This window comes from Paramisgurnus dabryanus, chromosome 13 (genome assembly GCF_030506205.2).
Source record: "Paramisgurnus dabryanus chromosome 13, PD_genome_1.1, whole genome shotgun sequence".
In the NCBI taxonomy this organism is placed as follows: domain Eukaryota; kingdom Metazoa; phylum Chordata; class Actinopteri; order Cypriniformes; family Cobitidae; genus Paramisgurnus; species Paramisgurnus dabryanus.
This window is the reverse complement of record NC_133349.1, coordinates 14,942,594-14,955,464: the sequence shown is the minus strand read 5'-3', so window position 1 is coordinate 14,955,464 and position 12,871 is coordinate 14,942,594. Positions and strand designations below refer to the sequence as shown.

The window sequence follows — 12,871 nt, the reverse complement described above, 5'->3', positions numbered from 1 at the left end:
GAGAAAAAACATATATAAGTCGCACTGGACTATACGTTGCATTTATTTAGAAAATGACATCACAAAATCCAAGCCGAAGAACATCTGGAAAGGCAAGTTATTCAACTAAACAATAGCACAGAACAGCAGGCTAATTAGGTGTCCGTACATTTTAAAGAAACATAAACCATTATTTACACGATACAAAATAGTATACAGAACATACTTGTGAGACTGAATAGGCTAAATTAACACGACAAGCCAAATCAAGTTCAAAAAGGTCCCGAAGTTATGTAAGGACGGTTTCACATTTGGTGCGATTGCCTGGTCCGAACCCGAGTTCGATTGCTCCCCCCTCCCGATGCCCCCCATGGACTGTGTTCACATATTATTTTTGCATCCGAACCGCGGTACGCTTGCATCATAAAGCTGCAGCCGGCGCGTTCTCATGTTGCTTGGTAACCGCTGTAAACGAGAAGACGACAAGAGATGGGCTGTGTCCCAAACCGCATACTTCCATACTATATAGTAGGCGAAAAGCACTACTTCTCGTACTCTTTGCCTACTATATAGTATGGAAGTAGGCGATTTGGGACGCAGCAATGATTTCTGAATGCCTCCGCAAAAATTGACGTCAGTGGACAGCCCGTTGTCATCGAAACGACTTTAGTATGTTTGGGGCAGACAGACGCAAGTGTGTTTCTGTATTATTTCTTTGAAAACAAAACCAAAGGTTTAAAAAAATAAGGACAAAAGTCAAGCAAGCATTCTATGCATTTTGTTGTCAAGGTAAGTGCACGCACACAAACACACGTCTGTTTTGGTGGGAAATTCCATATAATACGTAATTAACAGTGGTTCACTTCCGCGATTTGGTACGATTGCGCTCACATTAGCAGCGAACCGATCTGGAGTTCACATGAACCGGACCCCAGACCACCCTTTTTAAGCGGACTCGAGTATGTTTCGCGGGTGCGCACCCGAGTTCGGAAGACAGCGTTCACATCATCCAAATGTACCGAACTCTGATGTCAATCGAACCAGGGTGCGCACCAAAAGTGCTAATGTGAAAACCCCCTAAGTCGCACCTGAACTTAAGTTCCAGGACCCACCAAACTATGAAAAAAAGTGTTATAGTCCAGAAAAGAGTTATAGTCCAGAAAATACGGTATGACAAATATGTCTTTTAATAAAATATATGACATTATATTTACAAATGATTAAACTAAATAGTGTGTTTGTGACATTTGAATGTCTTGTCTTTCCTCACGGAAGTTCTGCATTTGTTAAGAATGAGCAAATAAAATATTTTAAATCAATATTTAAGCTATAATAATTGCTAAATATTTGACTCTGGTCCTTTGAATTATTTGAAAATAATGCACACCCACGCTGTAACGGCGCACCGCTTCGTGCTCCATTACCACCTTGGGTGTGCATTATTTTCTTATAATTCAACAGCCCGTCGTCAATTATTCCTTACATAATAATAACAACCTGCTGCCTATACATTGAAAAAAAATTATTCATTCAATACACTTTTTTTAAGGTAAGTGGTTGCAATCAATTATTTAAGCTACATTTAAACAAAACAAAAAAATTGGTAGCACTTTATTTTACAGTACATGTACTTACCTTGTACATATATGGTAAATAAGTTGTACTTACCGACAAATGTGTTGTATTTACTTTTAGGCATCTACATGGTAATGAATTGGTATCATTACTGTACTTACAAGTGGTACATACTTGGTAGTTATTATGTAACTCTTGATAAGTACTGGGTAATAACAGATAAATACTTATAGTGTAGCTATACTGTAACTAACGAGAAACATTACTGTACTTACAAATAAATATACAATATAAGTATTTAGTATTTACAGGCTTAGGGTAAGTTAGGGTAAATATTTATAGTGTTCATATATGATAACTAATATCAAACACTACTGTACTTACAAATTGTATATACACAATAAGTGTGTACTAGTGAATGTACCCAGTAGTTAATGGATATGATAGTCAATGGTTGGGTTTGCCTCAGAGTGACATGTATATGATGCTATATCTTAGGTGGTAGGTCCTATGTAATAACTGTGTAAAAAGCACATTATTTTACGGTAAGTACAACTTATTTACCATATATGTACAAGGTAAGTACACGTACTGTAAAATAAAGTGCTACCAAAAAATGTGAAAAATAAAATAAAAAACTTTTGTTTAAATGTAGCTTAAATAAATTGATTGCAATTGAGTAAAAAAATTTAGTAAATTGAATGAATTATTTTTTTCAGTGTACATTATCCTTGGAATATACTTGGAATATAGTGTGTACGCCATATGGACTAATTGTATGCTGTATGATTGTCATTTTTGGAGCGTAACCATTTAATTTCATTGAACCGGAAAGGGAAATGTGATAATTTAAGCTCTTTTTTATCATACAGGTTTGAAAAGACACAAGGGTTAGTGCAGGGAAGAATTTTGATTTAAAGAAATAATAGTTCTATAAAATTGTTAACCAAAACAAAGAATCAGATCTGAGTAATACAGTAATAAATGGAGCCAATGCACCACTGCAGAAGATAAGCAAAGATCAATTAGACTCTACTATAAATAGCTCAGACAGGTTTCAGTGGGCAAAGCAACACAGACTAGATATTCTGACCCATATACACACAATCTGAGTGTCAAATGGTTTACAGACCTACTCTTTCAGTATGTAGTGAGAAAGCCTGATTTAATAATAATGTCTGATGTACCATAACAGTGTCCTAAGTAACAAAGCTAGAAGCAATAAAAGCACTTTCTTCAATGTTAATCCAATTTCTCTTCTGTGTGACAATTAGCAATTTGAAATTGTACAAACAAACTCGGTACAAAAAAGATCAATTCAATTTGCTGGAATTGCATCTGATCAGATTAGAATCAATTACAAGTAATCAAAACATAAGCAGCATCTTTCCCAGCAATGACTTACTCTAACAATTCATAATTTGATTTCTTATCCAGGGCATTACCACGCATGTCCCTGAAAAACCTCCTGAAACACAAACAATAGGAGAAGAATGAATTAAAAAAATTAGTTGTTAAAAGTCATGTTAAAAACATAAATATGGATGATTTTTTTAAATGTTTTATTTTATTTTAATAATCTTGTACTCATTGTCATGGATCACCAAATGTTGCAGGACATAATATAATATTTGTTTTATATTCTCGTGACTTATATAGCTGAAAATCATGATTTTATTTTTCCAAATAAGTCAGTTTCTATTAATTGTTAATTTTCAGCTAAAGTATACAAGACTTTTTCACAGAAAATATTAACATCTTGTCATCCATGATGATGATGATAAGCACCAAATTATTAAAATAATTAAAAGACAAAAAAAAAAAACTTTGGACACCAAATGTACCTGCAATTAGATAATCACCCATTAGTCACATACCTGATTTCAAGGCAGCCCAGTTTAAGTGCTATGTCTTGATCAACCTGGTCAGCAATTTCCATCATATAGTCACTTTTCACCTGGAAACAGAAATGTAACAATATTACACATCTGGCCACGAAAAAGCAGCACTTCAAGTGAAATTGCCAAGTAAAATAATTTGGGAGAAAAATTTTTTAAATTCTTCTCTGGAACAGACTGATCTTGCACTTCATGAATAAATTATAGGGCATGATGCCCTCAATTTAAAACAAGCAGATAAGACAGAGCTAATATGCTTTTCATGAAGAAAATTAATGGTTTATCAAAAAAACAAACAAACGAGTTTTGCTGTGTTACCCGTACAGAGTTTTTCTTTAGAATCAGTCACATGATCCAAAATAATTTGTTTACCTACCTTTTATGTAATGAAATCACAGATAAACTAATTATCAGACAATCTTCCCTAAGTAAATGCAGGTTTAGTATCTTTCTCAAGCGTGAATGACATTTTTAGGGGGCATGTGCGCCTATGTCAGTTCCCCCTAGATAACTAGGGTTTATGTCTCACATTATCAAGAACGTTTAAAAGTTTATGATTATTTTCGACTAGTAACACTTACAGTGTATTCAATCTACATATATTTTCTATGCAGTGCATTCACTGGGAATCAAACCCATGACGTGTGTTGCTCCATCAGTTAAAAACATTTACTGGTTTTCCCAACATCGCTCTCATGACCTGCTGGACACCTGAGAGGGATCGGGATCAACCAATTAATGCTCTTTGTGGGGTAAAAAGCATGTTATGTTTCTGCTAACTGTCAGATTAAATCATCCATCACCTGATGATAAAAGTAGTTGAGAGTTGGCTGGTCCTCTGTAAACTGCTTTAAAAATCCTTTAGGCAAGTATCGAATCCGTAGCTCATATCTGAAGAGAAGAGAGAGGAAGAAATGATGTAAAAACATAAAACATGTGCTTGCTTGATGTGCACCTAACCAGGTGTCACACATCCTAACCAATAAGGAATAAAGCCAAACAGGAATAAAGCCCTCAGATGCGATACATTTATTGTGTGCTGAAACACTGGTTTTGAATGTTGAACAATAATAATGTTTCAAAAAAGATTGCTGATTTTTTTATTTGACTGAACGTGCCAGAGAGATACGCTCTTGTAAAGTCTGCCAAACAACACAATTACAATTCCATCAGCGCCTGCTCTCAACAGCTGCATATGTCGGGGAGGTAAAATTACACCCTGGTTTTATGCATCTGGCTCACTGTCTGTTTGCAATTACTCCAAATTAGTTTTACACATCTCTCCATGTGAGCATGAGCCAGAGCGCTGTAGCACCTGCCTGACACATCTACGTAAATCGTCTGGGGACAATGTACAATACCTGGCATTTGCTGCCGTCGTAATCTGACAAAGACATAAATAACATTAATGCAACCTGTTCCTTAAGTTAAAACACAGAGCAAAACAACAGTGGAAATAAACTGAGCAGAGAATGGCATCACATGCTTTGTGTGGGTCAGAGCTCTTTTGCATTGGAAATGTGTGGACATTTGGATTTGGTAGGACAGCAAGATTTTCTAGTAGGCACATAAAATATCGATTCGCTGCCTATTAAAGGGGTCATGACATTAGGAATCTTATTTGCCTTGATCTTTTGACATATAGCTGGTTTTGGTATCATTAATCCATACTGCCAGTTTTATAGCTTTAACCACATTTTCTTTTCAATTTTAAAAGCATTTATGTAATCATTCTTCTAAAAAATAACATCCGAAACGTTTGCGTCGCAGATTTGTGTGCACTCTCTATGTATTTGGCACCATAGATATGTATATAAAGGCTAGATGGCTCGTCCGCGCTGATGGCCAATTGAGTTGAACGTCCGCATTTTGGCGGCCATCTTAGGACAGGGCGCTCGCCCACTCGTAGCATTGAGTTTTAATGATGCAGGTACTTTTAAATGACCATAACTTGCTTAATTTTTTACCGATTTTCAAACGGATTGGTTTGTTATAAACGTCAAAGATGTACCTATGACACTGAATACGTATACTAAAAATAAATAAAAAATTCATGAAACATGTTAAAGCATCCATAATTATAGCCACGTTAATAACGTTTGTAAAAAACCAAACCGTTTGTAAATCCGTCAAGAATTCAGCAAGTTACGAGCATTTTAGTTGGCGTATGTCACTCACCTTCCGTCCACAGCAGCAGGGAGCAGCACTATGGCAGCACTGACCTAAGATGGCCGCCAAGTGACGACACAGCTGACTCCGCCTTGAGCCATCTAGCCTTTATATACATATCTATGTTTGGCACCCTGTATGTTTGTGCACATTGTAGCGGGTCACATGACACTTACGCGATACCAAACTTCATTCACCCCAATGGAAAGCATTTTTACACTTTATGGAAAATTTCTTATCATGTTAATCAAGCATGCTGCACAAGCCCTAAAAAGTGAAGCCAAAACGTCTCGATCGCCCCCCAGTGACTGGTCCCAGTATAGGTCATAAACCCCGCCTCCCCCGTGTTATTCAATGGGACTTGAGACCAACTAAACAATTTAATTACACTTCAGATATTTTTTTCCGAAGCTGGTTTCTGTCATTTACTGTAGTTTTTATCACGCTGATGTAAATTCAAGTGTTTGTTTTTAAAATAAGTTTGTTTTTAGTTAGTTATTTAATTATATAAAAACGGTGGTGTCACGTCATGATTGACAGCTGTGATTATGCGCATTCTGCGAGAGTGGGGCCTTGATTTCGCGGCTTTACTTCCTACTCACTACTGCGCAGGACCGGTCCCGAAAACGCTAATGCACAGACACAAGACCAAAGATGTCAGTGGCGTATCGGGAATGTGACGGCTTCACCTTTCACCAATGGAAGAGAGGGAATGGCTGTCGTCCATTTTGTTTTTTACAGTCTATGATGTTAATGTATTAACAAGTATCTCATTCTCAGGCGATTTTAGCCAGGGGTTCCACGCAAAGTAGGGGGCAGGACACTTCAGAGTCTAGAGGGCATTTAATTGGACAGAAAATTTAATGAGAAGTGAAGGATGACATCATAAAAATTCTAGACATTTTAAGGGCACGTACCAAAAATTTCGAATGCTTGTCTTTTGTCTGCAGAATTTGTCTGCATTTTGTACCACACACCTTTATATTTATTTTAAGCCTATCGTATTTATACTACAAGTTCAATTTTGATCTCATGGGGACTTTAAAGGGGAAACACACAAATCAGACTTTAAATTTAAGGTGGAAAATGTCATAAATTACTTAAATTTGTGTTTTTCAGCAAAAAGTTATATTATAGTACACCTCAGGGAACATTAAAAAATAATAAAAAACACATGTCATGCTTCTTTAAAATTCCCAATAAACCACACAATAATATTGTTAAAACAAACCGTTTAGATTTCTGCTTTAGATCAGTTTATCAGACTGTATTTTTCGGCTATGCTGAAAAATAATACTATTACATTCAGGAAACAAGATCACTGACAATGAAAAACACAAGCTACCCTGTGGTCCCATTTTATTGGATCCTCTTCTATTTCAGCAGAGGAATGTAACCTGCTGATCTCTGTTTGCAGAGGGTAATTTTTTGCTTTATAGCAAATGCTGCGTGTTATCTGAGCTCTGTTTCTCATTATAAAGACATGCTGGAGGGTAAGCAAGCCGAGATCATCCTTTGAACGGCGGACTTCCCCGCAAACACATAGAAAGCCCATTCATCCCTAATGAAGGAAATGGATGGAGAGGACAGCTCTGGGCTGTATGAATGAAATATGAACAATATGCAATTCAGTTGCATCGCTTTAGTCAGCTTCATTAAGTAAAACTAAAAGATACATTCATCCCAAAGCTCCAGCCAATGGGCTGACCGCATTGCAGACTTCTCTACCTTCCTCTTTCTGCTCAGCACATTATTTATTCATGAGCCATTATATCACCCCTTACCCCCTAAAAACAAATGGTAGAACAATGTGCACTGTCAACCCAATAAAACAGGCATGACCTGGATATATAAAGGCCTGTGTTGGATGTAATGTTGCTTAAAGGGGCTATGGCATGAAAATCTGACTTTTTCCATGTTTAAGTGCTATAATTCGGTTCCCAGTGCTTCTATCAACCTAGAAAATGTGAAAAAGATCAACCCAGTAACTTAGTTTTGGTAAACCATTCTCTGCAAGCACGTGGAAAATTAGGTTATTGAAATTTGGCTCTCCTTATGATCTCATAAGGAGATCTTATTATCATAATACTGCCCCTTAATATGCACTATCCAACCACGACACAGCCATTTAGAGTAGAGAGAAAGAGAGAGAGAGAGAGAGAGAGAGAGAGAGAGAGAGAGAGAGAGAGAGAGAGAGAGAGAGAGAGAGAGAGAGAGAGAGAGAGAGAGAGAGAGAGAGAGAGAGAGAGAGAGAGAAAATAAATGACAGCACAATTGAGTTTCAATAGCAACAAATCACTTATCATTGCGATCAGTGTTTGAATTTCATCACCTCATTTGCATTTTAAAGGACACACCCAAAACGCCACATTTTTGCTTGCACCTACAAAGTGTCAATTTTAACGCGTTATAATAAATTATCTATATGGTATTTTGAGCTAAAACTTCACATGTGTACTCCTGGGGACACCAAAGTATTTTTTTTACATCCGTATAAAGTCTTGTGACATGGCCCTTTTAATACAATTAAATAAGGGTATGGTACATAATTCATAATCTTTCTGTATACTGTTGAACTCTAACCGCCATCATTAGATTCAACAGACCTCAAAGCGAAAGTGGGGACCACTATACCGAAAAGCATTATGATTACAGAAATCAATGCTGGAGTCCCTAAATGGCCAAATATACCTGCCAGTATTTCACATAGTGTAGTTGATAGCACATGGGTAGTAGAGCGGACTTGTAAGTAAATAATGCATCGTTTTGTGGTAACTTTGTGTAAGCTGTGTTAGATTGGTCAGAAAGTCCACCAGAGCAATGTTTGGATGGCCCCACAGAGCAACCGTGTTTACACTTTTTGGGGAAATCAACCTACAAATGGCTTAATTCAAGCATTTTCTGTATATCAATAAGAGAACGTATTTTCAATATCAAAAGACAATCCACAAGAACTGTCAAGAGATATAATAGCAATGCTTGTATGGTCATGATATCAGCTTTAAAATAATTAACTCACCTCCACTCATCCTGGGGATGACTGTGTTCGTACCTCTCCCTCACGTGAGAAACGCCCATATCAGGGTGGAGCCAATGAATTTCACCTGTCCTCAGATGACTCAGACGCAGACCAAAGCAAGACACACACCTTACTTTATGGATGTCTAAGATCTTCTGTATAATGCCCTGAAACACAGAAAAAAGATATACATGAAAGTAATTCTATTCCTAAGCCCATGCTGACACTCTCTGAAATATTCAAAGCAGCGCACATCTGAACTGAGAAGATGCTGAAGATCAGAGGTCTTTCAGTTGAATCTCTCATTGATTAATGTGTCATGCGGTGGGTCAATATGTTGAATGGAAGCTGGGAAAGAGAGAGAATGCAGGGCATTCAAGACTCGGCTGAAACATCATACACAATGTCTAACAGGATAGAAACATGCTATTTAATTCATTATGCGAATTGCAAAATGCATTAGTGCAGATCTGATAGGTTACATTAGTGTTTGATGAATAACGATAGCTGATATCTCTCAAGAGCACTTACAGACATTAAATATTAACATACAGCATACACAACTTATTAAAGAGGCAAAACCCAGATTAATTACAAGCTTTTATCACACTTAGCCCCAAAACAGAATTTAATCTATTTCACAAAGTGAATTAGTAATGGTTCAGTAAAGGCGCTCTGAATACAGCAGGTCTTTAGATATTTTGATGAGGTTTCGCCCCGAAAAGTATACGGTGTAAACCTGCAAGAAACAGCAAAAAAACTGGGTAACGACAGCCGTGCGAGCGATAAAAGCAGGACAATGCACTTTGAAGTCTCACAGCTACTCTCCTTCAAAAACCAACCTCATTAAATAATTTAGAGTAGTAAGCCATTGTCTGAACGGTTTTACCACAAGCACTCTAGTCTACACCACGCCAAGCTGCATACTGAACAACTCTGCACAGCCTGGAGCTCAAGAGGAAATTTTAACCCAAATGCTAGGTTGTTTCAACCCATTGCTGGGTAAATGGGTTATTTCAAGGGGCTACCTTCCGATCTCTCTGATGAAGCCAATACGGAAGTGATTTAACTGCGATTCATCGACTGGCCGCTTGAGGCTGGCTCCAAAAGAGAGTCAAATCCCAATGACCTCCATGTTAAAATGCTTTACAGTAGAAAATAATATTTTTACAGCCTGGTACAACATATTTTTGGTCTATATAGCTAATTTTGCCCTTCATGACAACTGTGAGGGGGGTGAATTTTTTTGTAACTCATCCGTTAAATGATATTAAGCCTTAAAATTCTGCATAATTAAGGGTGTGGCCACTTGAGTGATGGTTGAACAGCCACTGTCACTAGAGTCGAGCTAGGCGGGCGTGGTTTCAGCAACCAGTCACCTCAGCTTCACCCACGTCCTGCCTTTTTACACATTTTTGGATATCCGTGAGTGATGCGCGGCCAAGATGGCGACGGCAGGCAACGCTTACTTTAAGCTTCAAAAACGATCTTCAGAAAGCTATGGGTGACGTCACGGACACTACGTCTATCTTTGTTTTACAGTTTATGGGTTATTTATAACCCAACACATGGGTTTGTCTATATTTGACCCAACTATGGAAGAATCCTAAAGCTGTCATAGCTTACACCCAGGTGACCCAGCAGATGTGTACACTTACCCTGACATCGGTCGAGTCCCCGTGTCTGATGTTGCTGGCCCAAGTGCAGGGTTCACTGCTGCTCTCGAAGTAGTGGAAGACCTTGAGCACGCGCTCCGGAGCACCCGCCGTCCGCTCCATCCCTGCGCTGAAGCGAGGCTTCACCCCCTGGTTCAGGGCATGTGGCAGATTGGGGTCCAGGTAAGCCGCTGCCATGGCTTTGGTGGGTGCTAACTGTCTGTCATATTCTACAGAGAAGACACAGAAAGATGATGTTAACACGTGAACAGGAAATAGTCTTTTGGTTGATACAGATAAAAACAACTACTGGTCGATTCCGATATTTGTCACTTGCTCACTTATTTGAACTTTTGTTAGTTAATTAGATCAGAGTTTTGATAAGGTTTTAAATGAGCAAAGTGTAAAAGCACATGCATTAAGATATACTAGCTAGGTTATAGATATAGGTTTCATCGGACACCCGCGCTGTCGCAGTTATGCACCTGAACCTAAGTAAACTTCCAGTCTGGCTGGTGGCTAACCTGATCTCTGAAACAAAAACCTTGTTGAAAATAAAATGTTTGGGTTTGCTAAAGAGGAGGGGAGATGACAAGCATGGATTACAACTGTGTGAAGACGTTTGGCACCCAGGAAAAAATTCAAGGACCTGTAGCTAACAATCCATACATCAAACAGTTAATAAGTGTTAGATATGATATATGAACGAAGGTCACTTGTCATTTATTTTCCCTTGTTGTCTGAAATAAACTACTGTAAAAGGAAGTATGAGATCGTCCTATCGTCAGCCTGTAAGATTTGCCGATACACAATAGTATCGGGGGGCGGGGCAGTAGTTTACTCATTTATTTATTTGTTCATTTTTGCTCATTTATTGAAGTCACTTGATTGGTGGACAAAAAAAAAGGAAGGGCAACACTGTCATTACAACAATCTTCTTAAAACTAATGCCATTAATCTGACCGAGGCGCTCTAAAACTTCCTGCGTGTCAGGGAAGGGGAACAAAACACTTGCTGGTTTTAAACCCCTGCATGCCAACCTCTCTAGTGCAAGGAAATGTCAAAGCCACGCGTATTACAAGCTACGTGCGAAGAAGAGTCCGACTCATGCGCATTACAAGTTCAGGTGCTAGGGGTCCATGCCACGCGTTCAGGTCTGAGCAAGAGTCCAAGACACGCGCATTATGTCCAGGTGCGTGCAAGAAGGAATCAATGCGCATGTTAATGTTAAACTATGATGATAATAATAACAACCATCACCAACTATCGTCATGATGCACAATACTTTCGTCTATCCGCACTACCCTTATCTGCCAATACCAATAGTTTTGTGGGGTGATAACATTTTCTGAATGATTGAACATTACCTTAATGAGGTTTCTTTACACTTTCTATACACAGAGCTCAATTTCATTGCATTAACAGGATATATCGACCATGACTATATCGGCCGTGTGTGTTTTTTTATACCAATACCGATTATTGAGCAATATATCGGTGAAGAACTGTATCTATTTACCATTTATTATAAGATTTATGATAAAGATTTCATTTAATTATTTTACCCAGAGAACAACACTGGATTATGCAACAGACTCTGTGTTTGTCAGCCTTTTTAACTCTTTCCCCACAATTAAAGGAGTCATTTCACAAGACTTTTAAACAAATGTAAAATAAAGCTTAAAATACCATATAGATCATTTATAATAACATGTTAAAATCGCCACTTTGTAGGTGTGAGCAAAAATGTGCCATTTTTGGGTGTGTCCTTTTAAATGCATATGAGCTGATGTCTGCACTAAATGACAGTGCCGTGGTTGAATAGTGCAGATTAAGAGGTGGTGTTATCCCCTTCTGACATCACAAGGGGAGCCAAATTTGAATGACATATTTTTTCACATGCTTGCAAAGAAAGGTTTTCCAAAACTGATTGCCAATGACAAGTTTTTCCGGCAATCCGTATTTCCGCTATAATCCACCAGGTGGCGGTGGATATGTCTTTCCCAACGTATAACACCCGGAAGTATTCCCATTTGGCAAAAAGTTCAAACTCTGTGTATGTTTTGAGGATCATTCTGAATCTGATCTTTATCAAAAAGTCCTTCACAAAGATGGAATTAACTCAGCATTTTGCTCAAATGTTTTTATTTTTTGAAGAAACCTACCCATATTTGAGAGGTGAAAAAAAGAGAACAAATGAAGGTAGGATAAAAAAGTGTTTTTGTTTGAAAGCAGATGGTGTGTTCTTTCATTTGATATATTAGATGTATGTTTCTATATTTAAAAAAGAAAATTTTCTGGAAGGCATTCAGCTTTTGTGAAAATCATGAAAATGCTGGCGCTAGCTGGCAACTTTTTAAAAAACACTGGTGAGCAAAGAAGAAAAAACAATTTTCTGATAGTCTTAATTTGATCAAAAATCAGCCTATAAATCGGTGCAGTTACAATAAAAAAAAAAATGGCACATATTTCTACAGTTGCTGTGCAATGTATGCTATTTATTTTGTCTTCAAGTAATAATAGTAAACAGTTTCCTGCATTAGTAAAGATTCTCATTCAGAACCTCTAAAATCAAT

At 37.7% G+C, this 12,871-nt stretch overlaps 1 protein-coding gene across 20 annotated transcripts in view; it reads right to left on the bottom strand.

Annotated features, from left to right (window-relative positions):
• The window catches only part of ptk2ab (protein tyrosine kinase 2ab), a 75,585-nt gene that overhangs the window by 42,183 nt on the left and 20,531 nt on the right, over positions 1-12,871 (bottom strand). For 19 of the 20 annotated variants that reach the window (XM_073811587.1, XM_073811583.1, XM_073811580.1 and 16 more), the window contains 5 exons: positions 10,299-10,525; positions 8,641-8,807; positions 4,256-4,343; positions 3,432-3,511; positions 2,960-3,022 (listed from right to left, as the gene is read on the bottom strand). In XM_073811587.1, coding sequence (XP_073667688.1) covers positions 2,960-3,022; positions 3,432-3,511; positions 4,256-4,343; positions 8,641-8,807; positions 10,299-10,493 — 593 coding nt within the window. In that variant the 5' untranslated portion in view covers positions 10,494-10,525. Of the gene's footprint in view, positions 1-2,959; positions 3,023-3,431; positions 3,512-4,255; positions 4,344-8,636; positions 8,808-10,298; positions 10,526-12,871 lie in introns of those variants that run through there. The other variant, XM_065298241.2, reaches the window with a different exon arrangement.